Here is a 24,881-nt window from a genome sequence, read left to right as displayed (position 1 = left end):
GTCAGCATGAAGGGCAGGTGCACACAGACATACTCACAAATCCTGTTTGTACACATCCAAAACTTAGGAAAAGGAAACCAAATGATAAAAGTGTCCAATATGACATCTATACGGTAGCAAGCAAAAATAGGAGAATACTCAGTATATAAATCTTGACCACTGAAGAATGGTAGAGATAGAAGAAAACGACAACTTATGTTTTACTTATCATTCGTTCAACCAGCAAGAGTCTATTGATAATCTCATACTGTACCTGGCACAGTTGAGTTGGGGACACCGTATGAACAAAAAAGACATGGACTCTGTCCTCTAGGGATTTGACAAAGACCCCAATTCATCTCATCTAAGCACCTGTAAACGCTAAACCTCCTTTGCAATATAACCCCGCTGAGTATACCTGAGTATGATCAGTCGTATAGGACTCTTTGCGACCCCATGGACTGTAGCCCACCATGCTTCTCTGCCCATGGGATTCTTGAGGCAAGAATACAGGAGTAGGTTGCCATTTCCTACTCCAAGGGATCTTCCCTACCCAGGGACTGAACCCGTGTCTCCTGCATCGGCAGGCAGATTCTTTACCAATGAGCCACCTGGGAAACCCTATCCCCGTTGAGCGGATGTGGCAAAAACCATGAATTAGCTTCCAATTTCCTTCCTTCAACAGACGTTTACGTTCCAAGTTTTGGGTACTGTTTGGAAAACTGTTAGGAATAGAGCAGCAAGCAAGATGACTAAAAAATGTCATCCCTCCCGCACAGCGAAAGCTAGGAAGTTAAAGAGCCCCTTGCAGCTAGAACTCCAGATATGATTTAGTTCTGGCTAATCAGAGGCCTCCATGTGAGACTTGGATTTATAGTTGGATGTAGTGATCCTAGGGGCTTCCCTTGTAATCTAGGGGCTCAGACGGTAAAGAGTCCACCTGCAATGTGGAAGGCTCAGGTTCAATTCCTGGGTTGGGAAGATACCCTGGAGAAGGGAAAGGCTACCCACTCCAGTATTCTGGCCTGGAGAATTCCACAGACTGTACATGTACAGACCATGGGGTCACAAAAAGTCAGACACGACTGAGTGACTTTCACTTTCACTGGTCCTAGACGGGCAGAACGTGAGGCATTCACTTGGCTGGTGCACACCTTAGCATCCTCAGTGTAGTTCCAGGGAGATGGTGCTCGACTCACTATCCTGTTCCATTATTTTGTCAGTTACTTACTACCAGGTAATACACCCCAGCCACAACTGAGCACAGATTGAGGCAATGTTAATAATCCAGTGCTTCCATATGTGGTTTCTTGGTAGTCCCTCCCTGCTGCTAGGAAGATGTAATTCTATAATACTGACTCAAAAAACAAAAGATGAAAACCAAAATCCCATTTCTTTCCTTTCACTTTCTCTTTCCAACAATAGATGAAACATATAACAAAATCTGGAAGTCACAAAGGCTCGTATTGTCAATTTTATCTCCCCTGTTATAAATTGCATGAACGGTTGAATTCTGAAATTGAACTCGAGTTCTGACTACATAAAGAAACTCATTGCTCTAATTAGATATGAAGTCACAAAGAATATGAATATTTGACAAGTGTGTACCCTGAGGTTAGCAACCTATATCTAAAGAGTGCTGGACACATTAATAAAATTACAGGAAATCATGGATTTACTGTGTAAGCATAGATGTTTCTAAGCTTCAAGGTTATTAAGAATCTAACTCTAATAGCTTGATTTGAAAATTGACATGCTTATTTCAGGAAGCTGCATTTTCCCAGGATAAAATGTTCTTTTGAGTCTAAAGTTAAAATAACAACATGCAGGTGTTTACAATCTAATCACAGTGAACTTTATTCATAAAGAGATGTGATGGTTTAATCACATACCAGGCTGTGATCTGCTCAGTGAAATTGGACACAATTTCAGTTTTCAGGTAGGATACTTGATTTTGGAAAACACTTGGAAAATGGGCCAGGAATGTTTCTTCACTGGAAATAGGAAAGGTGGTGTGCAAATTCTTGAGAGTCGTTTAAGGATATTGCAGAATAATTTTTAATCGCCTGATCTGATAAATTGAGATAGAAAATTCCACTTTATAGGGTTTGTAAAATGGGGTTGGTTAATTGCTTTCAGAGAGAGTTTAGAAGTGGTTCTGCATAATGGTGAAGAAACGAGTTCAATGGTTTCCTTATTTTGATTTGCAGCTCTTTAAAACATTTAGGAAATAAAACCATCTTGATCCATTTGGCAGGGAGTAATGTTTTCCTTTGCAAACTCCCACTTTACTTTGCGATTCTTTCACAACTACATCACAGCCTCTCTAGAATGATTAGATTTGTGTAAATATCTTTTTTTCCTATAAGTTGATAAGCTCTGAAAGACAGGTATCATCTTAATACCCAGATAGTTTCTATCACAGAGCCTTGCAAAGTATACATCAATAAATAGTGAGTGATAAAGTGGTCTCTGTGTAGAGTCATTTTTTACTTTAATCCTTAATGCACCAAACTCCACGTTCCAGCTGGGTGGAGTCAGCAGAGTTGTGGGGCAGGTTTATCCAATGTCTTCAAATCACTAAGTATCCGCTTCCCTGAAAGTTTGACCTTTCTGGAAGAATTCTTCCAGTCCTAGAACTTGAGCATTCCTAGCTATCTTTGAGTAGGTAAAATCTGAATAATTTGGGGATTCATGTTTGTACTGTTGTTTTTTGGTCACCAAGTCATGTATGACTCTTGGCAACCCCGTGAATTGTAGCCCGCCAGGCTCCTCTGTCCATGGAGATTCTCCAGGCAAGAATACTGGAGTGGTTTGCCATTTTCTCCTCCAAGGGATCTTCCAGACCCAGGAATCGAACCCGGGTCTCCTGCATTACAAGTAGATTCTTTACCATCTGAACCACTAGGGAAGCCCATAAGTACATGCAAGTACCATTTATACAATTCTCTTCTATATCGCTTAGAATCATACCCTGTGGTCCATCTAAATCCATGCACTTTCCCTGATAGAGACCCTAGAGATTTGCTCTCTCCTTTACGAGTAAAAACTGACAATTACCCTTCAGTACATTTTTGAATGAGAACACTTTCATTTTTCAGGTCTGATCACAGTCTTCTACTTATTTACATTTTCAGGTTGTATCAACCTCTTTAGGAGCAATGCGCTTTTTAAGTTGCCTCCCTGCTGGGTAAAGTGGTACTTCCTCTCTTGGTCCTAAAATCGTCTCTTTGATGCCTCAAGAAGTACACTTTAGTTCTGGTTTTCTGGAATTTGATTATTGTTTATTTTTGTCATGCCCTTAGTGATTTTATTGATTCCAATTCTGTTTCATTCTACAAGCCCCAGGCTCTTGACTATATCCAGGCTACAACTGTGTTCATTTAGTTCCTCTTTTCTAGGTCTTTTTTACATTCACTCAGCATCCATCAAAGGGGAGAACTGGATGGAGCTCAAATCCAGGCCACAGGCATGGATAGAGAGACACCCACAATGACATAGAACATTTTTTGCACACTACTATTTCAGGTAGGGGAACCACTTATAGTCCCACCACTCTATCAGGATAACCACTTTCACTGTCTCAATGCACTTTAAAAAATGACTTTATACAAACGAATTACAATCACGGTCAAGGAGACCAAGCACATGGCCCCTTGAACTTGTGTGTGTTTGAAGTCATTTTCCATGCACAGCAAATCGTGCGATCAATCCACCTTTATGTTTCATGTAAATTTGTTTTATTTTTGATAATGAAGCCTGAAGGAATGATTCTTGAAGCATCATAACAGCGTTGACTGACAGCTCCCTAAGTGCTGTCTGTTTGATAGCAGACGTAACTGACAGCTTGTAGGTAAAGAGCATATGCAGATGGATGGGGTTCACACTGAACACAGTGGGGTAAAAAACCAAAGGAGATATTTATTCTATTTCTTATTTATTAAAATTCAATCAATATGGTAAAATATATGCATCTTGGGAGAATACATTTACTTGTGGGCTGAGACAGATTTCGTTTTTAAACTGTAATAGAAGCTCGATCTATAGAAATTATGTACTAAAATTATCTCATAAATATTTTTAAACTCCAGTGAGATTTACATTACTCATTTTCACACCCCATGTATGCTATCTGTTTAGCTGGGAGTGGTTAATATAATAGAGCCTTTTTAAGTTATAGATTTAAATTTTCAAGTTATCTTTTATGGGCACCCACTTGTATTGATTAAGTTAAAAATCTGGCCAAGTTAAAAACAAGAATCCTGCAATGCCACTTCTAGGTATATACCCCAAAGAACTGAAAGCAGTCACTTGAACAGACACTGTACATCCATGTTTGTAGCACCATTATTTACAAGCTCAAAGGTGAAAACAACTCAAGTGTCCCTGGACACTTGGATGGATAAAAAAAATGCGGTCTGTACATACAATGGAATATTATGTAGCTTTAAAAAGTAATGAAATTCTGATGCATACCATGAAATAGATAAATGAGTAAGACTTGAACCCACAATTTTTTCATTAGAATTACTCCTCTCCAATATTACTCAGTCATAAAAAGGAACAGTTTTGAGTCAGTTCTAGGAAGGTAGATGAATCTAGAGCCTGTTACAGAGACTGAAGTAAATCAGAAAGAGAAAAACAAATATTATATGTCAGTGCAAGTATGTGGAATCAAGGAAATGGTACTGATGAGCCTATTTGCAGGGCAGGAATAGAGATGCAGACATAGAGAGTGGACCTGTGGACACAGAGTGGGAAAGAAAGGGGGGGGGAGCGAATTGAGAGAGTAGCATTTAAATATATATGTTACCGTGTATAAAATAGATAGCTAATGGCAAGTGGGTGAATAACAGCGGGAGCTCAGCCTGGTGCTCTGTGACAACCCAGAGGGGTGGGATAGGCTAGGAGGTAGGACGGAGGTTCAAGAGGGAGGAGACGTATGTACACATACGGCTGATTCATGCTGACGTATAGCAGAAACCAACACAACACTATAATGCAATTTTCACCCAATTAACAATTAAACAAAAGAGAATCGCTTCCCTCCCTCTGCCCCTTACAAGTGTTGAGCCTTTCTTTATTCCCAACTTGCCGCAAGACCAGCTCCCGCTCACTGCAGACAGCACTGGGGACACCTTCTGTACCATTCCCTTGCAGCAATTTCCCGGGCGCTGACACCTGGTTGGGAGACCACTTTGGAAGGGATAGCATGTGAAATCAGAAGTGCAAATCTCAACCAGATTGTGCCATGGATTTTCACTTCAATGGAATTTTGGCTAGCAGGGGAGTTAGAAACATTATCTTAGGCTTAGATCTGAAATGGGTCAGGCTGCATCAATCCTGGCTGATACCCCCCTGGACCATATCCTCTGGGATTGCAAAAGATTCAGACAACAGAAATTAAAAAGGAAAAATAAGCAAATAAAACACCTTAGTAGGATATGTAATCAGGTTTGATCATATATGAATTAGGATGGAAGCACCCTATATCTAAATTTTCATGTCCTTGTGTCTAGGCAGTGGAACCCAAAAGGAATTTAAGGCCTATGTAGCTTGGACAGAAACCTCTAGAAAGGACACAGAAGATATTTTAACTGACCCACCCTAGAAGGCCATGGGTGCCAAACGAGCAGGGATCCCTCTCACCCACCCCACTCCCGCCCCCACCCCATCCCCTGGCTCAGGCCCTTTGCCCATGCATTTCACTGCCCAGTCTGCCCCAAACATCAGGCACAAAGTTCAGAAAATGGTGCTGGTCCTCAAACTCTGATGAATGATTTGTTCCAATTGTTTTATTCAGTTTTCAGTAATAGGGATATGGCCAAAAAGGCTGAATGCACCCAGAGAACTGTGCAAAAGGCCCAAATGATTGCAGTGGGTGTGTTCGTTCAGGGACCACCAATGAGGAAGTCGGTCTTTTGGGGCCAATCTGGCCCTGGCAGACCAGTAGGCCCAGGGGTACCCAGACGGGACCACTGCACCCTGTGTGGACAACAGTGGCGCTCGGGGGAGGGCTGCAACTGATGCACGCTTTGCAAAGAGCCAGGGTATTGGTGGAGGGAATGCCCCAGACGCCAGAGAATATCGGGGGCCCCCTCAGTCACTGACACTTTTGCGATCAGAAGACTGAAGGGGCCCAAGGCCAAAAGTGATTCCGCCTAGAGATACCATCTACATAACTAATGTCAAGCCCTGGGCGGGCAGTGATGTGGCAGGCCACGAGATAGAGTTTCCGACAGACACTGGTGCAACCTTTCAGTCTTAACCCAAAGGACTGGAAATCTTAGGAACCATAAGGAATATGTAGTGGGGATGTCAGGGGTGAAATTGGGGCACACTTTTCTGGAACCCCTTTTGTGCAACATCAATGGCCTGTTATTTTTACAGCGCTTTGTCTGTGCCTGACTGTCCCATCCCTTTAAAGAGATGAGACTGAGAGGCCGCTCTGTTTCTCAAGGGGCAAGGGGACCACCCTCATCACCAGATGGTTCTCACAAAGGAACCGTTGATAGTAGACCTTAGTAGACCATGGAATGTGGAATTTTGGGGCACTTAGCTTGGCCTAAGATACTCAGCTGGTGATTATTAAGTAAAAGGGTTGTACAGTATCTAAATAGAGAATACAAATTTCTTAAACCTAGGGAAGATCCTCAAAAATGTTTGTAAATAGATTATCAAAAGGGGAGGCCACTGGTCTAACTAAACTACGTGCATGCTAAGTCGTATCCAATTCCCTGCGACCCCATGGACTGTAGCCCCCAGGCTCCTCTGTCCATGGCATTTCCCAGCAAGAATCTTGGAGTGGACTGCCATTTCCTCCTCCAGGGGATCTTCCCAACCCAGGGATCGAACCGGCGTCCTCTGTATTGGCAGGTGGATTCTTTACCACTAGTGTCACCTGGGAAGCCCCTAAAAGTTTTCCATATTGATCAAAAAACCTCTGCAGATCCAGAGATTTCTAGGAATCCTTTAAAGGTGTCTGTGTGTGTGTGTGTGGGGGGGGGGGGGGGGTTGTGTTGTTACAACAGAAAATGATTCTATACATATTTGCATGCATGTATCCTGATATACTTGTGCAAGAATTTCTGCAGGGTATATATCTAGAAATGTAAGCAGTAAAGTTGTGTGGTGTGTTCATCTTAACATAGACCACTGGCTCGTTGATTTCAGGAAAACTGTACCAATTTACACCCTCACCAGCAGCACCTAACAGTTTCTGCCGTTCATATCTGGCAGCACTTGTTTTGTTAGTGCAATGTCTGACTCTCCTGATATTTACATTAGAAGCTGGTTTTAGCACCAAACTTTCACATTTACATGATTCCACCATGTTGGATAGTTGGGATTTTATGATCCTGATATGGGACCAAGAATACCTGATGTCTCCAACATAACGGGTGCTCAGTAAATGAGAAAAGATTAAACGAATCTATACTTCAGCTGTTTGGTAAAATCATAAGATTTTTCTTTCATATTTCAAATGTTTATCAGTACATTCCTGATTCCACTCTTTCCTTCTGTCTCCAGATTACGAACCCAGTGTCAACTTACAGTGGTGTATTTCTTCCCAAACTCAAAGGCTACACAGGAAATTGAACGCAGCAGTCTAAGGGTTGGCCCTAGAAGTGGGATATATATTACAGTTACTTTACTGTAATCTAGTAAATCTAAGTGAAATATAACATAAATTTTAGAGAGAAAAAAAACCCTCCTCAATTTCTAACCTTGATTTGAATACTTCTGTAGTTTTTATGCGCTCTGACATGTCATTTTAAAAAAATGATATAAATTCGAGTTTAACATACTTATTTGATTGTTCTATACTTGGTGAAATTTTCATGAGCTAAATCTTGGTTCCCAAATACTAGTTCATGGGCCTCTGCCAACTTCTGGCCTAAAAAGTAACAACAAAAAGAAGAGTGAACTTACCATACAACTAAATGGATTCCAATTAAAGGACCACATTTCATTCCACAACTATGTCATTTCTACCTTCTGACTATTAAAATGTTCTGTTTTACAAAATAAGCAATAGTGTATGATGTTTATCTGCTTGACAACTTGACCTCAGATTTTCCATATATGTGTGTTTGTGTATTACTTTTACTGACCTTTCAAATCTAAGTGTTTGGAAACATTTTCAGAGCTGTTTACTGCTTCCTTTAATAAGTATTTTGTAGAAAGCATGTTGGGAGTTACCATCAGGGGCACACAAGCCTCAGAAGGTAAGGCACAGTCATCGGGATTCATACCTATTTATTAATATTTAGTTCTGACTGGGTTTCCAGGGAGGCTTAGTATTGCTAATAGTAAGGGTTATTGTCGTCGTTCAGTCACTCAGTCCAGTCCCACTGTTTGCGACCCGTGGACGGTAGCCCGCCAGGCTGCTCTGCCAGTGGGGTTTCCCAGGCCAGAATACTGGAGTGGGCTGCCATTTCCTTCTCCAGAGGATCTTTCCAGATCAGGGATCAAAGCCCCTTCCCCGGCATTGCGAGCCACCAGAGAAAGCCCAACAGTAGGGAAAAGCGAGAGTGAAAGTCGCTCAGTCGAGTCTGACTCTTTGTGACCCCATGGATTGTACAGTTAGTTCATGGAATTCTCCAGGCCAGAATACTGGAGTGGGTAGCCTTTCCCTTCTCCAGGTGATCTTCCCAACCCAGGGATCGAACCCAGGTCTCCCGCATTGCGGGCAGATTCTTTACTAGCTGAGCGACCAGGGAAACCCAACAATAGGGGAGTGATGAGCAAAGACAAGGGTCTGTTCCCGCCGGTGTAAGGGTTAGCCTGTGCACCATACGCTTAGGAAACAACCAGTTTCCCGGAGAAGGAGGGAGACCTGGGCCCGGATCCAGGTGGGAAGGTGGAAGGAGGAAAACCCGCGCTCCGACGCGCTCGGCTGGGAGCAGAGGCTCGGAGAAGAGCTGCGTGATAATGGGCGTGAAGTCAGGGCTGCGCAGGGGGCGCTGGCGCAAGGGCCGGCTGAGCGTGGCACGGAAGGGTTGGCGAGAAGGCTCTTGGAAGTCGTTCCAAGGAGATTTGGTGAGCCACTGACTTCAGGATGCGCAGAAAGACCAGGATGCCAAGTAGACTAGAGACCCGGATCAGAGGCGAGGGTGGACACGCCCCGCGTGCTCCCGCGCCCAATCAGCGACGAGCCAAGGGCGGTCGCGGGACACGCCCCCTGCTCCGCGCCTCTTCCCGGCAGCCTCGCGGACCCGGCGCCCATCTGCGCCGGCGCAGTTTGCAGGCCCTGCCCCATCGCCCTCGGCTGGCGCCTCCTGCCGCCAACATGGCAGCTCCCTGTATGTCCTGCGGTGCAGCAGCTTCCTACCGGCTCTTTCTTGCGGGTAGGGTTAGCTTCGCCCGGGAACAAGGCCTCTGGAAAGCCGCGGCTTCTGGGCTGCAGACAGGTACCAGATGCCAGGTAAGGCTTGGGAAAGGTGGCAGTGCTGGTCCCTGTAGCACGCCGTGTGGCCAGGCGCAGCCAGAGCCCTTAGTTGCTCTGAGGATCTTTAGTTGCTGGGTGCGAGATCTCTTTAGTTGCGGCATATGAGGTCTAGTTCCCTGGCCGGAGATCGAACCCGGGCCCCCAGCATTGGGAGACGGGGCCTGTGTGATCTTAGGTGCTCAACAGAGGTCTTGGGTAAACAGAGGGTGGAATTGCCTTGCAACGGCCAACCTTTGAGGTTGTTGCTGGTTTTCGCAGGATGCAGTGAGGGGGAACTTATCTGAGACAGAAACAGAGCGACCCCTCCCTTGACTTGTCGCCTGGGTGGATTATGGGTTCAGCCCTGCCCCCCGAGACCCCGATCAAGAGGGTGTTGGTGGATGAGAACTGGACTCCTGCAGTGGCCCGAGGACTTAATGCAGGAGGTCATATAGTGGAGAGGAGAGAGAAACATTTCTAAAGTGTCTTGTGTCTGAGCAGTGTCCATTCTGTTAATTTTCTCGGTAATCTGTCTCTCATTGATGGAGACCGTAACTTGTAAGTTATATTTAATCCCGGGGCCAGTGGGAAGCCAGGATTCTAGCTTCAGAACTGATTGGATGATAATGCCATTGACTGACATGGGACCTGAGTAAAAGGAACAAAATTTGAGAGGGAAAAAAACGAGCTTAGTTTTGGAAATAACTGTATTTATTACATAGTTATATTTGCGGTGTCCAAGTGGACCCAAAGAGAGGCAAGCTTATAGTTCAAGAAGAGAATTGGTTTACAAGTCCTCTGTTGCCTTGTGTGTGGTAATTAATGGATTAGATCATTTGGAGGAGGGTGCAGTCAGTGAGGAAAAAGAAGGACCAGACCCTGAAGGACAAACAGTAGAGAAAGAAGGGCCCCCAGGAGAGTGGGAAAGACTACCAAGGAAGTAGGAGAAAAACCAGGCAGTGTGGAGCCATAGAAAACAGGAGAATGTTGCAAGGAGGGAAAGTGATTAACAGTACCAGATATTGTAAAGAAGTCAAGTACTATGCTCAAAACCTGTGTTGAAGAAAGAAATACTATCTTTTTTCATTTTTTCTTCTACATTTTATCTCACAGCAACCAATCCATCCATTCATTTACCCATCAAACATTTCTTTTTATTGTTTTTTAACTGGAAAATAGGCTGGAAGTTTTTCTTTTCTCATGCATCTCTTTTGAGTATATCCTTTTGTATACACACAATTTTCTGTGAAAGGTAATGTAGGTTACAGAATGTCTTTATTGTTGACAGTGTGGGGGAAGCAGCCAAGAGTATTTTTTTCCCTTCCTGGAACTCCCAAACCTGCTAATGCATGTATCCTTCTGTGTCTTTCTTTATGTTTTTTAAATCACAAACAGACATACATGAAATGCATGTTTTTTTAAAGAATAAAGTCTGTTCTACTATTTGTTTCTTTACCTAACATGTATAGTATAAGTCTCTCCAATTATTGTTATTATTATTAAACACCTACTATGTGTCTTTGTTGTTAGTCGCTCAGTCATGTCCAACTCTTTGCAAACCACATGGACTGTAGCCCACCAGCTCTGTCCAAGGAATTCTCTAGGCAAGAATACTGGAATGGGTTACCATTTCCTTTTCCAGGGGCTCTTCCCAACCCAAGGATAGAACCCTCATCTCCTACATTGCAGGCAGATTCTTTACCACTGAGCCACAAGGGAAGCCTTCTTATAGAGGGTATTTTTACTTTTTGTTTATTAAGTATAAATGTGTTCCAGATAGTGATATAAGCAGTAGCTATTACTGTGAGTCACAGTCAGAAACGTTTGAGAGACTGATGCAACAAGGAAAAAGAAATAAGTTATGTTAAACTGTGACTCCTGGGTGCTCAGTTGGGAGCCTCTGCGGTGGGTTTTCTCCTGTGTACCAGAATTGTGGAATCCACATTTCACATCAGTGCTTCAGTACAAGTGCCGATATCCGGCTGTCCCAAATTTGAGTGGAGGAGGGAATATTACTTGTGAATGGCCAGATTTTTCTGGTTTTAAACCTGTGAATATCAAAGATCTACGCACAGTGTCCTGTGAGATTTGTAGAGGTAAATGCAGACAAGCACAGACACAGGGAGCCTAATACAAATGAGCTGAAATGGATGGAATGACAGCCTCCTCCGGGGAGGTAACGGGAGAGTCTGTCAGCAGTTACGTGAGAAAAGAGGGATCCTGTCCCAGGAAGATGCAGTAGGTGCCCAAGCCCCAGAGATGTGCACAGTCAGTGGATTCTGGCAACGACAAATAACTGGTTCTAGCAACTGCAGTTGGTATAATAACTGATGAGAGAATGGCGAGATGGGATTAGAAAGTGTTTTGCTATGCTAAGATAACTTGACTTTTTAAAATTTATTTATTTTAATTGAAGGCTAATTACTTTATAATATTGTGGTAGTTTTTGCCATACACTGACATGAATCAGCCACGGATGTACATGTATCCGCCCATCCTGAACCTCCCCTCTGCTCCCCCATTCATCCCTCTCCCTCCCACCTCCCTCCCCATGCCATCCCTCTGGGTTATCTCAGGGCACCTGCTTTGAGTGCCCTGTTTCATGCATTGAACTTGGACTGGTCATCTACTTCACATATGGTAATACACATGTTTCAATGCTGTTCTCTCAAATCATCCCACCTTTGCCTTCTCCCACAGAGTCCAAAAGTCTGTTCCTTACATCTGTGTCTTTTTTGCTGTCTTGCATATAGGGTCGTCATTACCATCTTTCTAAATTCCATATATATGGATTAATATACTGTATTGGTATTTTTCTTTCTGACTTACTTCTGACTTACTTACTTGCCTCTGACTTACTTTCTGATTTACTCTGTAAAACAGGCTCCAGTTTCATCCACCTCATTAGAATTGACTCAAATGCGTTCTTTTTAATAGCTGAGTAATACTCCATTGTGTATATGTACCACAACTTTCTTATCCATTCATCTGCCGTTGGACATCTAGGTTCCTTCCGTGTGCTGGCTTTTGTAAACAGTGCTGTGATGAACATTGGGGTACATGTGTCTCTTTTACTGTCACAAATGAAAGTAGTTTTGGCTTTGTTATAAGTAGTTGACAGTCACAGTGTAATACAAAGGTTGTCCATGAATTCTTAACGCATGTCAATATAATTTTATGTAGGAAAGCTCATTTAGCTTTCCGTAATATTTGTGACATTCATAATAGGAAAAAGCAGTAGGCCAATCTCTACTTTGAAAACTGTTACTACAAACATCAGTATGTCCTCTTGATTTTCTACTGAGCACTTGCTAAGTTTTTACTGAGCCAGCAAGCCTTTGTTGATTGGACTATCAGCCAGAGAAGAATGCTGGATGATATTCAATGGCTTAGCCCTTGTGTATTTTGCTTTTATTGTGAAAAACATTGCTACCTCTGTCTTAAGGATCTGTTCTTTTCATCTCTCATCTTGTGGGCTCCTGGAGGTTATAATGTTCTATATTTATCACAGCATCCACTTTGTTTACAGTAGTCTTAATACTACTTGCAAATAACTTAAAAGCCTTTGCAAAACAGATTGAAAAATTGACCAGTGTTTGTAGCAGATGCTTTATATAGCTAGTACATTAGTTGTGTTTTCCCCCAGATAATTTTTGAAGTTTTTAAAATTCCATTTTGTTAGCAATGGGAAAGGAAAGCCCCTTTGGTAGCATTAGTTGTTCCCTTGGCAGTCTCATCCTCCAAGATGTGTGTCCCTCGTCACTTTAATTACGGAAAATACTAGGTCATTAAAATTTTCATTTCCCTCATGTAGTTTACAGAGTTCTTATTTAAAGAAAGCTTGATAATAGGCATACCCATCGTTGCCACCTCTCTTTCCTTATAAAACAGGGTAAGTGAACTTTCTTGTACTCTGCTTTATTGTTGTAATTGGGGTGTTGAGTGATTATTTATTGCTGTATAGCAAATTGACCTCAAATATAGCAGCTGAAAACATCAGATATTTACCTCGTGGACTCTGAGAGTCAGGATTCCAGGCACAGGTGCACTGGGCCTTCTGCTCAAGGTCTCCCGCAAAGCAGCAGCCCATGGTCATCTCGGGCCAAGGTTGGAAATCCGCTGTCCACATGCTCAGTGTGGGTGTGGGCAGGACTCAGATCCTATTGTGCTGGCTGTTGGCCAGAGACCACCCTCAGTTCTTGGCCTGTGGACCTCTGGGGGGCAGCTCACCACGTCTTGCTTTCCTCATTTGACCAAGAGAGAGAAAAGGGGGAGGAGAGCCTTCCTGTAACCTGACTTCGGAAGTGTCTTTCTGCTGTCAGTGGTGTTCTGTTCCTGAGAAGCGCGCCCGGGCCTGTGTCTGTCTGCATACACACAGGCTTATTTTAAGGGGAGTGGTGTTTCTCTCTTTGGGCTTCCCAGGTGGCGCTAGTGGTAAATAATCCTCCTGTCAGTGCAGGAGACACAGGTTCCTTCTTGGGTTGGAAGATCCCCTGGAGGAGGGCACGGCAACCCACTCCAGTTTTCTTGCCTGGAGAATCTCAGTGGACAGAGGAGCCTGGCAGGTTACAGTCCATGGGGTGCAAAGAGTCAGATAAGACTGAGGATGCACTGTACTGCTGTACCCTTCATTCACTATACGTCAAGCCCCATGGCAGCTGATATTGACCAGTCGGTATCAAATGTGGATATTTCTAGCAGATAATGGAGGCAGACTATCACCCAGTTAATTTTATTATTATTTTTAATGTGTTGAAATGCTAGTAGGTTAAACTTCTTTGTGAGCATAGGCTTTTAAAAGCAAGCTTTATCTCATCTCCAGACTCCTGTCAATTGAGTACCGTCCTAAAAAGACAATTGTTCGAAATGTCTTCTTTTATTCAGAAACAGTGGCCTGTGAGATCATTGTTTAATTTGAAATCTTATCTTTCTATTTGTATTTTCTGCTAGATATTAAGGTTCAAACATTCCCCGGGTGTAACAACAAAGAAAAATGTTGCAGCCTTAAGACGTGAAAGTTACACAGTGGACTTTATTAAAAAGCAGATTGAAGAGTTCAACATTGGGAAGAGACACTTGGCCAACATGATGGGGGAGGACCCAGAAACCTTTACCCAGGAGGACATTGATGTAAGTGCGGTGCTTGTTCTGGGGATCAGGGGAACAAGGGCAGATCTTTGTTTTTCTAACATTGTTCAGTGAAACATGACTTCGTAACAGTAAAGCCTTTAAACAAAGTGTTAGATGTCAGTTAAAACTCACAAGAATCAGAGATTTTTTTATTATACTTTAAGGGATGCAGGTTATTTATTTATTTATTGCATTAATTGACTTGGATGTTAAACCAGGGGCTTCCCTGGTGGCTCAGTGGGTAAAGAACCCGCTTGCCAACGCAGGAGCCGAAGGAGACGTGGGTTTGATCCGAGGGTCGGGAAGATCCCCTGGAGTAGGAAGTGGCAACCCACTCCAGTATTCTTGCCTAGAAAATCCCTGGACAGAGAAGCCTGGCAGGCTGCAGCCCCTGGGGTCACAAGGAGTGGGACGCGACTGGGCACACTAGTTAAAATACTGGGCTCACTGTGTGATTTTACATAAGAAACTGGGTTCCGTTGTGGTCACATTCAGCCGTTTGTTAGGATTGTATGTGTTTTAGAGATTGGGTTTTCCTTACTATTAATACTTAACCAATTGCTAAAATAATGATCACTGAAATCATTTATGAAATTCATTTAGGCAAAAATATTGAAGATGTAAAACAATTTTTTCACATATTAAAGTAGCTAACTTTTTTGGTTAAGAAGTTTAAAAAAGATACACATGGGGATACTCTTTCATCTAGAGTATCCTTCTTATATTATTTAGAGACATCTAAAAGATTCTGTCATTCAGTCAGGTAGAAGCAGTATTATTAATTCTGCCCCTTAAAACATTGAGTTGTTTTCCAGAGAAGATGTGCTTAAAATCTTGCTGTAAATGTGAGAGTTCACAGCTCTCCTGTACTTTTAAAACTGTGTGTGTGTGTGTTCAGTGAAAGTAAGTTGATAATATTTTGTATCATTGTGCTAATTGAACGTAATAAAAATCCTCTTTAGAGTTAGCCATAAAGTAGTGATATCATGAGTTAATATGAAAAAAAACATACAATAGCTTCTTTTAAAATGTGTAGAACCTTTTAAAAAATATATATAGAAGCTGGATTTCTTGTGAGGAATATAGATGTAGAACTTTGTTACTAATCTTTTTTAGAAGATAAATTTGTTGTAGTTGAAGTGATGTTGTAGAAAGATACAGAAGCTGGCATCAGGAGAGTCCTTGCAGTGTCGTGAGCTTACACGTTTAGCAAGTCGCAGCATCATCGCTTGGTTTCCCCGTGTCTGAAATAACAACTCCTGTTTGCGACCTCAGAATATAACTAAGGAGCATGAGACTGCTGTGTTGTGTCGTTGCCCTCATTGCCATTAGCGGTAATAAATAAAATCTCCCGTGACTTGAGTCAGTCCCCAGTGCTCCAGTGGCCTTGGGCACGTGACTCTCCACGAGCCGCCGTGTTGGGGAGAAGACTGCAGTCCCGTCGGGAACGTGGCTTCGTCCTGGAGCCGCTTCATCCCGAGCGCTCTCTGTGCTGGGGGCCGGGGGCGCTCTCGCCTCGCCCGCGTCTGGGAGCCCGCGTGGAAATGTGAGCCCTTCTCTGTGACACGAGTGACCCAATGCCACTGCCTTCCACTTTACTGCCGGTGACCAGCTTTACCGGGTCTCACACTTCATGTCAGTTGACTCCTGCGGCATCGTATTAAACTGTTTGTCATTAGAGTAGACGATAAAGCAGAAGAGGACAATGACAACCAACCGTTACTGAAGCATTGAAATTGTATCGGAATGTACCATTTTATGATTCCTGTTTGCATTTATGTTTCTGAAACTATTCTTTCTGTAAGAGGTTTGGCTGTGTGTATCACCTGAAAGAGACAGTACTGCTGATGGGTCTTCTTTAACATTTCCATACTGACAAAATGCTTGCTTATTTCTAAGGACAAAAATAAATAATTTGATATCCAAAGTTCAGTTCAGTTCAGTTGCTCAGTCATGTCCGACTCTTTGCAACCCCATGAACTGCAGCACCCCAGGCCTCCCTGTCCATCACCAACTCCCAGAGTCCACCCAAGCTCATGTCCATTGAGTCGGTGATGCCATCCAACCATCTCATCCTCTGTCATCCCCTTCTCCTCCTGCCCTCAGTCTTTCCCAGCATCAGGGTCTTTTCAACTGAGTCAGCTCTTCCCATCAGGTGGCCAAAGTATGGGAGTTTCAGCTCCAACGTCAGTCCTTCCAGTGAACACCCAGGACTGATCTCCTTTTGGATGGACTGGTTGGATCTCCTTGCAGTCCAAGGGACTCTCAAGAGTCTTCTCCAACACCGCAGTTCAAAAGCATCAATTCTTCTGTGCTCAGCTTTCTTTGTAGTCCAACTCTCACATCCATACATGACCACTGGAAAAACCATAGCCTTGACTAGATGGACCTTTGTTGGCAAAGTAATGTCTCTGCTTTTTTTTTTTATTTTTATTTTTTTATGTCTCTGCTTTTTAATATGCTGTCTAGGTTGGTCATAACTTTCCTTCCAAGGAATAAGCGTCTTTTAATTTCATGGCTGCAGTCACCATCTGCAGTGATTTTGGAGCCCAGAAAAATAAAGTCTGCCACTGTTACCACTGTTTCCCCATCTATTTGCCATGAAGTGATGGGACCGGATGCCATGATCTTAGTTTTCTGAATGTTGAGCTTTAAGCCAACTTTTTCACTCTCCTCTTTCACTTTCATCAAGAGGCTTTTTAGTTCCTATTCACTCTCTGCCATAAGGGTGGTATCATCTGCATATCTGAGGTTATTGTTATTTCTCCCAGCAATCTTGATTCCAGCTTGTGCTTCTTGCAGCCCGGCATTTCTCATGATGTACTCTACATAGAAGTTAAATAATCAGGGTGACAATATACAGCCTTGACATACTCCTTTTCCTATTTGGAACCAGTCTGTTGTTCCATGTTCAGTTCTAACTGTTGCTTCCTGACCTGCATACAGGTTTCTCAAGAGGCAGGCCAGGTGGTCTGGTATTCCCATCTCTTTCAGAATTTTCCATAGCTTATTGTGATCCACACAGTCAAGGCTTTGGCATAGTCAGTAAAGTTAGGAAAATATTTTTTAAGAATATTGATTTCTTTGACCGTGTCAGGCCTTAGTTGCAGCGTGTAGGGTCTTCCATTGTGGTGCACAGACTCTGCACTTGCCCCGCATGTGGGTTCGTTTCTCCGTGGCACGCGGCCTCTTAGTCCCCAGCCAGGGAAGGAAGCTGTGCCTCTTGCGTTGGCAGGTGGCTTCCTAACCACTGGACCACCAGGGAAGTCCCGAGGGAGAGCAGCTTATTTTTAGTTGTTATTTGTAACGAAGAATACCGCCACTTACTGAAACCTCCTGTGTGTGCTCACGATGCATCCCCGTGTTTCATCTTCATAAAAACCTCACAGGGCAGGTGTTTGTTGTTGCAGCCGCCAAGACTATACAAGGCGTTCACCCAAAGTCTCTGTTCCCACGCTTTCAAAGATGTGATTTGGATAACACTTTGTACAATCAGATGCCGTCTCCCTGCCTTACTTGGTAGAACTCAGTGAGCGCAGCAAACCTCTCAGAGCCGCAGGACTCTCCTTTCTGGGATGGCTGTCAGACGGTGGGGTCCCCGAGGACATGGTGTCCCTGTGCTGAATGGCCTGGCACTGCCCTTCCGTGCCAGTGTGTCCAGCTCTGCTTCTGCCGCTCGGCGCTCCTTCACCTGCCTGCCTTTGGCTCAGCTCAGGTGGTTGGGTGTGTGAATTAGAGCCAAGAGCCACTGGCCTCGGTGTGAGGACCCACATGCCCTTCCTTCTAAGTAAAGTCACAGATTTATGTCGGCTCATCTATAGACTGTTTTCATTGATTTCTAGGTTTACAATTTTATTCCTGGAGGTTGAGCTGGACTAGAAGTCTGGCCTCTGGCCTCCGTGAAAGAAGCATATATAACATAAAAGTATGAAAATTACACCTAGCTAACCTTGCATGTTGGTGCACCCTTAATTTAATAAGCCTTTTAAAAAAGAGTGCTGAGGTGGATTAGTGAAATAAAAAAGAAATATGATTGGTAGAATTTATGAATAAAAATAATTCTGCTTGTTGCTGTTGATATTTCAAATTACATTATTTAGAAATTTTATTATTATTATTAAAGCTCCAGCATTGCATATCTGCTGGAAATGTTTTTGCAAAATATTTAATGCTAAATTTATATGAAAAATACCCTTTTAGTTGGTGAAATAGCAAATTCCCTGGAAAGAAATTAGGTGTAGACAGTCTCCATTTCAAAATAGTTTGAATTTTGTCTAATTTCTTCAGTTATATTGAAAAGAAAGGAGCCACGCACCATTCTTTATTCCCAAATCACTGGTGCTGCCGGTGACAGGAAAAGCAGGTCCCTCTGACGAGCAGCGTGCTATGCTGGGCTTAGTCGCTCAGTCGTGTCCGACTCTTTGCACCACCGTGGACTGTAGCCTGCCAGCTCCTCTGTCCATGGGATTCTCCAGGCAAGTGTACTGAAGTGGGTTGTCATTTCTTCCTCCAGGGGATCTTCCTGACCCAGGGCTCAAACCCAGGTCTCCTGCATCGGCAGGCGGGTCCTTTACCACTGAGCTGCCAGGGAAACCCGTGACGAGCAGTGGTGGGCTCTGTATGTGGCACCTTGCTGAAAGTACTTTAATGCAGGCTAAGTATTTTGAAGATAGATCTTAATGGTGTGGACCCCAGCTCCTGTGCCATAAATCTTTCCCAAGTGACTGCCAGATATTGATCAGACGAATGTTCTCATCTGACAACACTGTGTGCTGGGTTGGGGCGGTGCAGGGTGGGGGGTGGGAGTGTCTGTCAGATGAAGACTGAACTGAGTGGGGTTGTAATTCAATGTAAAGCAGTTACAGTTTGGCCAAGAGAAGAGTCTCTGTGTACAGAAACTGAGAAATAGCCCCGTCGTGTATAACAGGAGTGGGGTAGAAATATTTTCTGCAGATCTTGACCCAGCGCTGCAGACTGGTCAGGTGAGTGGTGGTCAGGGCCCCGGAATTCGTAGGCAGTCACACATTGCTCTGCTGGAGTGGCCAGACCTCGGTACTGTTGCCGACTCTTAACCCTTTTTGATGGTTCACATGGATCATCAAAATTCCTTTTCTCAAAGTCATGCTGCAAATACACAAAAAGGTGAGGACCACCGGTATTTGCATCTTTCTTTTTGAATCAGCCTATCGATTTTAAGTTTGGAGATATTTCAGTTATCCTAAATATTACAGATACAGAATTGCACTTGCATTTACTAATGAGTGTATTTGGGAATTAAAAGTTAAGTTCTGCGTTAGTCGAGAAATTCAGGAAAAAAGCCAGCAAATTGATATATAATACTGCTGAAGTCTACCAATTACTTTTTAATTGGTATTATAGACCTCCTTCCGAAACCTGAGTGTTTTATTCTCCTAAGTGCGAATCTGCTGTGTGAAGTTTCTCTAATTGATTTGCTGTGCCCATTCCATTTGATGTATCATTTTTCACAATATTTCATAATTTGTGCTCACTTCTAATGAACAAAGTCGTTAGGACAGGCATGTCTAAGTACAACTGACAGCCAACATTAGGTGCCAGATGCAGTTTATAAAGCTGTGTAGCGCTGCAGAGAACAGTTTAAATAAATTAGCACCTGTACATTAGTCTCACTTGCTGGTAATTTATAAGCGAATCAGTAGAGATGACATGTAGGTAAGTCACTGATCACGTTAACAGCTGCAGACCCACTGCCCAGCTGGGATCCCTAATTAATAGGGATTGCAGTCCTGACCCAGGGCTTCCGTGTCCCGGATGGCATCTGCAGTCCTTTTGTACTTTGACATAAAGCCTGAGAATACAGTTACATGTTTAGCCTTCATGGGAGGGAACACTGCAGTCACCAGTATTCTCATGAAAATATGAAGATGTAAGCAGCATATTTACAAATGAGAAATACCTTACTTTACTCTGTGACACTTACTTGGGTTAATTTTTTTTTTTACATTCTTTTGTTTTGGATTTAGATAAGCCATGCTGTAGTCTTATAAATTTCTAAAGGATTCTGTTGTTTTTGTTCAGTCGCTAAGTCGTGTCTGACTCTCTGCGACCCTATGGACTGTTACCTGGCAGTCTTCTCTGCCTATGGGATTCTCCAGGCAAGAATATTGGAGTGGGTTGCCATGCCCTACTTCAGGGGATCTTCCAGACCCAGAGATCGAACCCAGGGCTCCTGCATTGCCGGCAGATTCTTTACCTCTGGGCCACCAGGGGAGGCCCTGACGGAACTCATCCATGCTGTCTTCTGGTACTGCTTTGACTTCGTTTTCCAACTTTGGCTCTCTGACTCATCTGGAGTTTACTCAGATGTGTGGCGTGAGGTTTGGGTCCAGTTTTATCTTTTCCAATTGGCAACCACCTGTCTCAACATCATTTATGAAATAAAATCTCTACCTTCTGCAGAAAAGGAGAGAGAGGAGCCCCTGGTTTTTTCAAAAAGAAGAAAGTTCACTAAAGTAGCACTCTGGTGTTTGACCAGAGTTTTGTTTTTGTTTTTTAGTGTTGGTTTTATTGCCAGAAGGCAGAATGAGTAAAACTTAACCCAGAGACACACCTGGGCTCCTTAATGTAATTGAATTTGCGCCGCCCCCCCCCCACACCCCCCACCCCCCAGAATTTATAGGCCCTAATTCTAGGGACAGGATCTGGTCTAGCACATTTTCTTTTTTTAAAAAAAAAAAAAAAAATTATTTGACAGCATCGAGCCTTGATTGTAGTATGGTGGGATGTAGTTCCCTGACCAGAGATTGAACCCAGGCCCCTGCATTGGGAGCATGGAGTTTAGCCCCTGGACCACCAGGGAAGTCCCCAGCATGTTTTCTCTGCAGAAGAAACAGGTTCTGAAAGTAGAGCGCTGGGCCGCAGGGGCTGCCAGTCCATCTGGAGCTCAGGGAGGGTGTAGGGTCCAGAGGCTTTGCATCTGATGACGTGCAGCAGAGATGAAGACCCATGCTCTGTGTGTCTGCTTTTCCTTTGGATTGTGAGGAGGGTGCTGGAGAAAACTGCAGGGTCTTATGCGGTCCCTCTCGGGTTGGGGGCACTGCCCTCAGGAGGTGAAGGCGTTTGGAAACGTGTGGTGGCGAGATTTGTCAAGAGCACTGGGTGTGTTTCTGCTGGAGGTTTTGGGAGAAGGACCAGGGATGACATAATGACCCAGTGTATGGGGGAAGTTAGTCTATAGGGCAGCCTCACGTTCAAAATGCCAGGAGCATCCCCATTGAGAAGCAGGCGCTGGAGGGAACATGCTTGGGAAAACAGTTGAAAAGCCTCTCCCAAGTTCGAGGAAAAGTTCGGAGAGCTTCTGAAAACATCCAGGTGTCACGGTGGCGGAGGATCTGGGGCCTGCCCTTTGGGGAATGTATGCGTGGTGGTTTTATTAATTCACTTAAAAGAATACACAGTGAAATAATGCACATGAGACCCTTGGTTCACTATCTGGCACGTAGTAAGCACTCAGTTATTTTAGTCATAAAGGTGAACTTGTTTTTACAACTGGTGCTAAATTTGTGTGTCTTTTCAGAGGGCGATCACTTACCTTTTTCCCAGTGGTTTGTTTGAGAAGCGAGCCCGGCCCATAATGAAGGTAGTTCTCTTTATTAATACTTTTTACAAATTTCACTTAGCTTTATATGTTACAGTAATTACCTAATGCATTTTTAATTTATTTTACAGCATCCTGAAGAGATTTTTCCAAAACAAAGAGGTGAGTTTGTTCAAGAATAAACTAGCTCTTTCTTTCCACAGTGCTCTTGTGTATCCTCAGTCTCTCAGGTGGGTGGAGGTCTGTGTCATGGTTGTTGTGAAAGAAGTCGGGACTATTTTATAACTAATAATGAATGACTGGAGTTAACAGATTGTTTCCTTTTCACTAAATAATATTAAAATTAGATCAGGTTAGAGTTTACGCCTATACTGATGTCAGTTTATTTGCATTCTAATATACCTTTTTGAAGAAAAATTTGGGTATGGATCTGCTGGAGACAAATTCAGCTTTTTTAAATATGAGAATTTTTAAATGTTCTTCATTTTGTAAGCATATTTTCACTAAATACAGATTTGTGGTCTTTTTTATGTGATCTGTTGTTTCTGATGAGCGGTTAGCCATCACTGTTCTCTTGCCCCCTGTCTTCTCTAGTTTCTTTTAAGATTTTCTCTTTATCTTTTAAATATGTCAATTGAAACCTTGGAGAAAGCATGCAGCAAGCTTTAAGGTCGCCAGGAAATAGCATATGTACTATTTTCTAATTCAGATTAGAAGCTTCTTGGATAAGCTTGGGGCAGGGAGGTGGGTTGTCAGTTACTTTAGAAAATACTAAAGCCAGAAGTCATTTCCTGAAAGCATCTGAAATAGAGATTTGTGCTCAGCAGACTCTTGCTGTGACCCTGGAGAGGTTCCCTTGAGGGTGTGTCTGTCCCTCCCTGTTTCTTTCATGCCCCTTTGCTGCTGCTGTGCCATCAAAGGGTCCAGTTTTGGTTTCCTTACCGTGGAGCAAAGAACTTAAACTACCTTAGGAAATCTGAGTGAGCAGTATTTTTATATTTCTGCAGATATTCCCCCAGCCACACTGAAGTTGAACAGACCTTTTTTTTTTTTTTTCTTTTTTAGTAACTTGCCTTTGAATGTTTTTAAAGCATTAAACTTAGTCTTCAGAGAAGCAGCTACTATCTTTTTCTGTTTTCACCCATGTTTCATCTGTTTATAGAAGACTTAATTCATGTAATTATAGGAGTAAGTACAATTGTAATAAACACAACTGACTCTTAGTAAGCCTGTACCTCAGCAGTGAAAATGTGTGGAGACACTGGAGGGTCCCCTGCTGGCCACAGATGCTCAGTTTATGGGTGGCATTAGAGTGTTTCAGAGCCAATAAATCGATTGATAAGAGAGTAGATATTTCTATTAAAAATTAATTTGTTCCAAATTGATGTTTTTGCTGAATGTTCACCTCTGTTCAAAGCTAGGCATTCTGTCATTCTCTGCTTCACTCTTTTCGGGATAACTTTTATTTTGAATCCTGTTAGAGGTATTTGGAATCTTCTAATAAATATTTTCTGTCTTACATTTTCTGAACTCTTACATGTGGTTGATAATAAACTGTGACATCAGTTTAATTAATAGCTTCTGGGAAGATAATAAATGAAGGCTATATTAAGAGTGTAAATCAAATCTAAAGACACAACTCAGCTTTCTAGAAGTAAAACTGAAGGCATAGCACGCAGTAGCTTACACTTAGAGCTTTTCTGTAGATGATTGCAGTGATAGTGATGGTCCCCCCTCTTTTAGTGGTTTTCCCACCTTTCAGCCTCTCAGGCTCCTCACCTGTGTCTCTTCCTCTCTGTTCTCTGTCTCTGTGAGTTGCATCTCTTCTCGTGTATCTGCCCCACTGAGCCTGGTCCTTTGAGGTCACACTAGCTTCTCAGTAGTGGGAAGTTTTTGCTACCGTCAGCTGGAATGTCCGTGTGTCCCTGCAGAATGCACATATGTTATCCTGGAAACACGTCCGTGTTGGTAGGATTTTCTTACATTTCAGTTAAGTATATTTATCTGTGTTTTGGGCGCTCCCCTGTTGGCTCAGATGGTAAAGAACCCACCTGCAATGCAGGAAACCAAGGTTCAATCCCTGGGTTGGAAAAAGCCCCTGGAGAAGGGCATGGCTACCCACTCCAGCATTCCCGGCCTGGAGTATTCCATGGAGAGGGGAGCCTGGGCTACAGTCCATGGGGTCGCAAAGAGTCAGGCACAACTGAGCAAGTAACAGCCACTTTCGCTTCAAACACTATACCTTTAGAATCAGCTAAATACTTTTTGCCATCTGTCTACTAACCTACTTACCAATTTTGCTGTACTTTGTAAATACAGAACAAATTGATTTTTATGTTAAAAAATGTCATTGAATTTTAGATTTGAATAGATTATGGCACTTTCAATGTGCTCCGACTTCCCTTATCAAAAGATGGAAGCTTCTAGATTGAGTTAACCTAAAATCCTGCTTTGCTGTTTAAAGCAAGTGATTAAAAAATTATTGGGAAAAACAAAGATAGGTACCCGGTTGATGACAGAAGCAAAGAGGAACATCTAATACCAGACAGAATGGAATTCAGGGAGCTTAGGGAATGGCTCAGTGAGACAGGAATGTTAATTTATATTGATAAAACCTAATATCCATTAAGTGGCTTTGACGACCATGAACCTTTTTGCACCAGGCATTTAGCATGGAAACATTTAAAGCAAGAAGCTGTTAACTAAGGCTCTAAAGAATTCGAGTAACACAGCATGATTTTATAGCTACAGATTGAAGTACAAAGA

The 24,881-nt window shown here is 43.0% G+C and overlaps 1 protein-coding gene across 1 annotated transcript in view; it reads left to right on the top strand.

Moving 5' to 3' along the window:
- The first annotated feature begins 9,219 nt into the window (after positions 1 to 9,219).
- The window catches only part of MRPS9 (mitochondrial ribosomal protein S9), a 36,304-nt gene continuing 20,642 nt past the window's right edge, over positions 9,220 to 24,881 (top strand). Inside the window, exons 1-4 of the mRNA XM_065929647.1 lie at positions 9,220 to 9,406; positions 14,360 to 14,539; positions 22,095 to 22,157; positions 22,247 to 22,277. Of these exons, the coding sequence (XP_065785719.1) occupies positions 9,272 to 9,406; positions 14,360 to 14,539; positions 22,095 to 22,157; positions 22,247 to 22,277 (409 nt within the window). The 5' untranslated portion in view covers positions 9,220 to 9,271. The remainder of the gene's footprint in view (positions 9,407 to 14,359; positions 14,540 to 22,094; positions 22,158 to 22,246; positions 22,278 to 24,881) is intronic.

Source organism: Muntiacus reevesi, chromosome 3 (assembly GCF_963930625.1).
Source record: "Muntiacus reevesi chromosome 3, mMunRee1.1, whole genome shotgun sequence".
Lineage (NCBI taxonomy): Eukaryota > Metazoa > Chordata > Mammalia > Artiodactyla > Cervidae > Muntiacus > Muntiacus reevesi.
The sequence above is the reverse complement of the archived record's forward strand: the minus strand, read 5'-3'. Positions and strand labels throughout refer to the sequence as shown.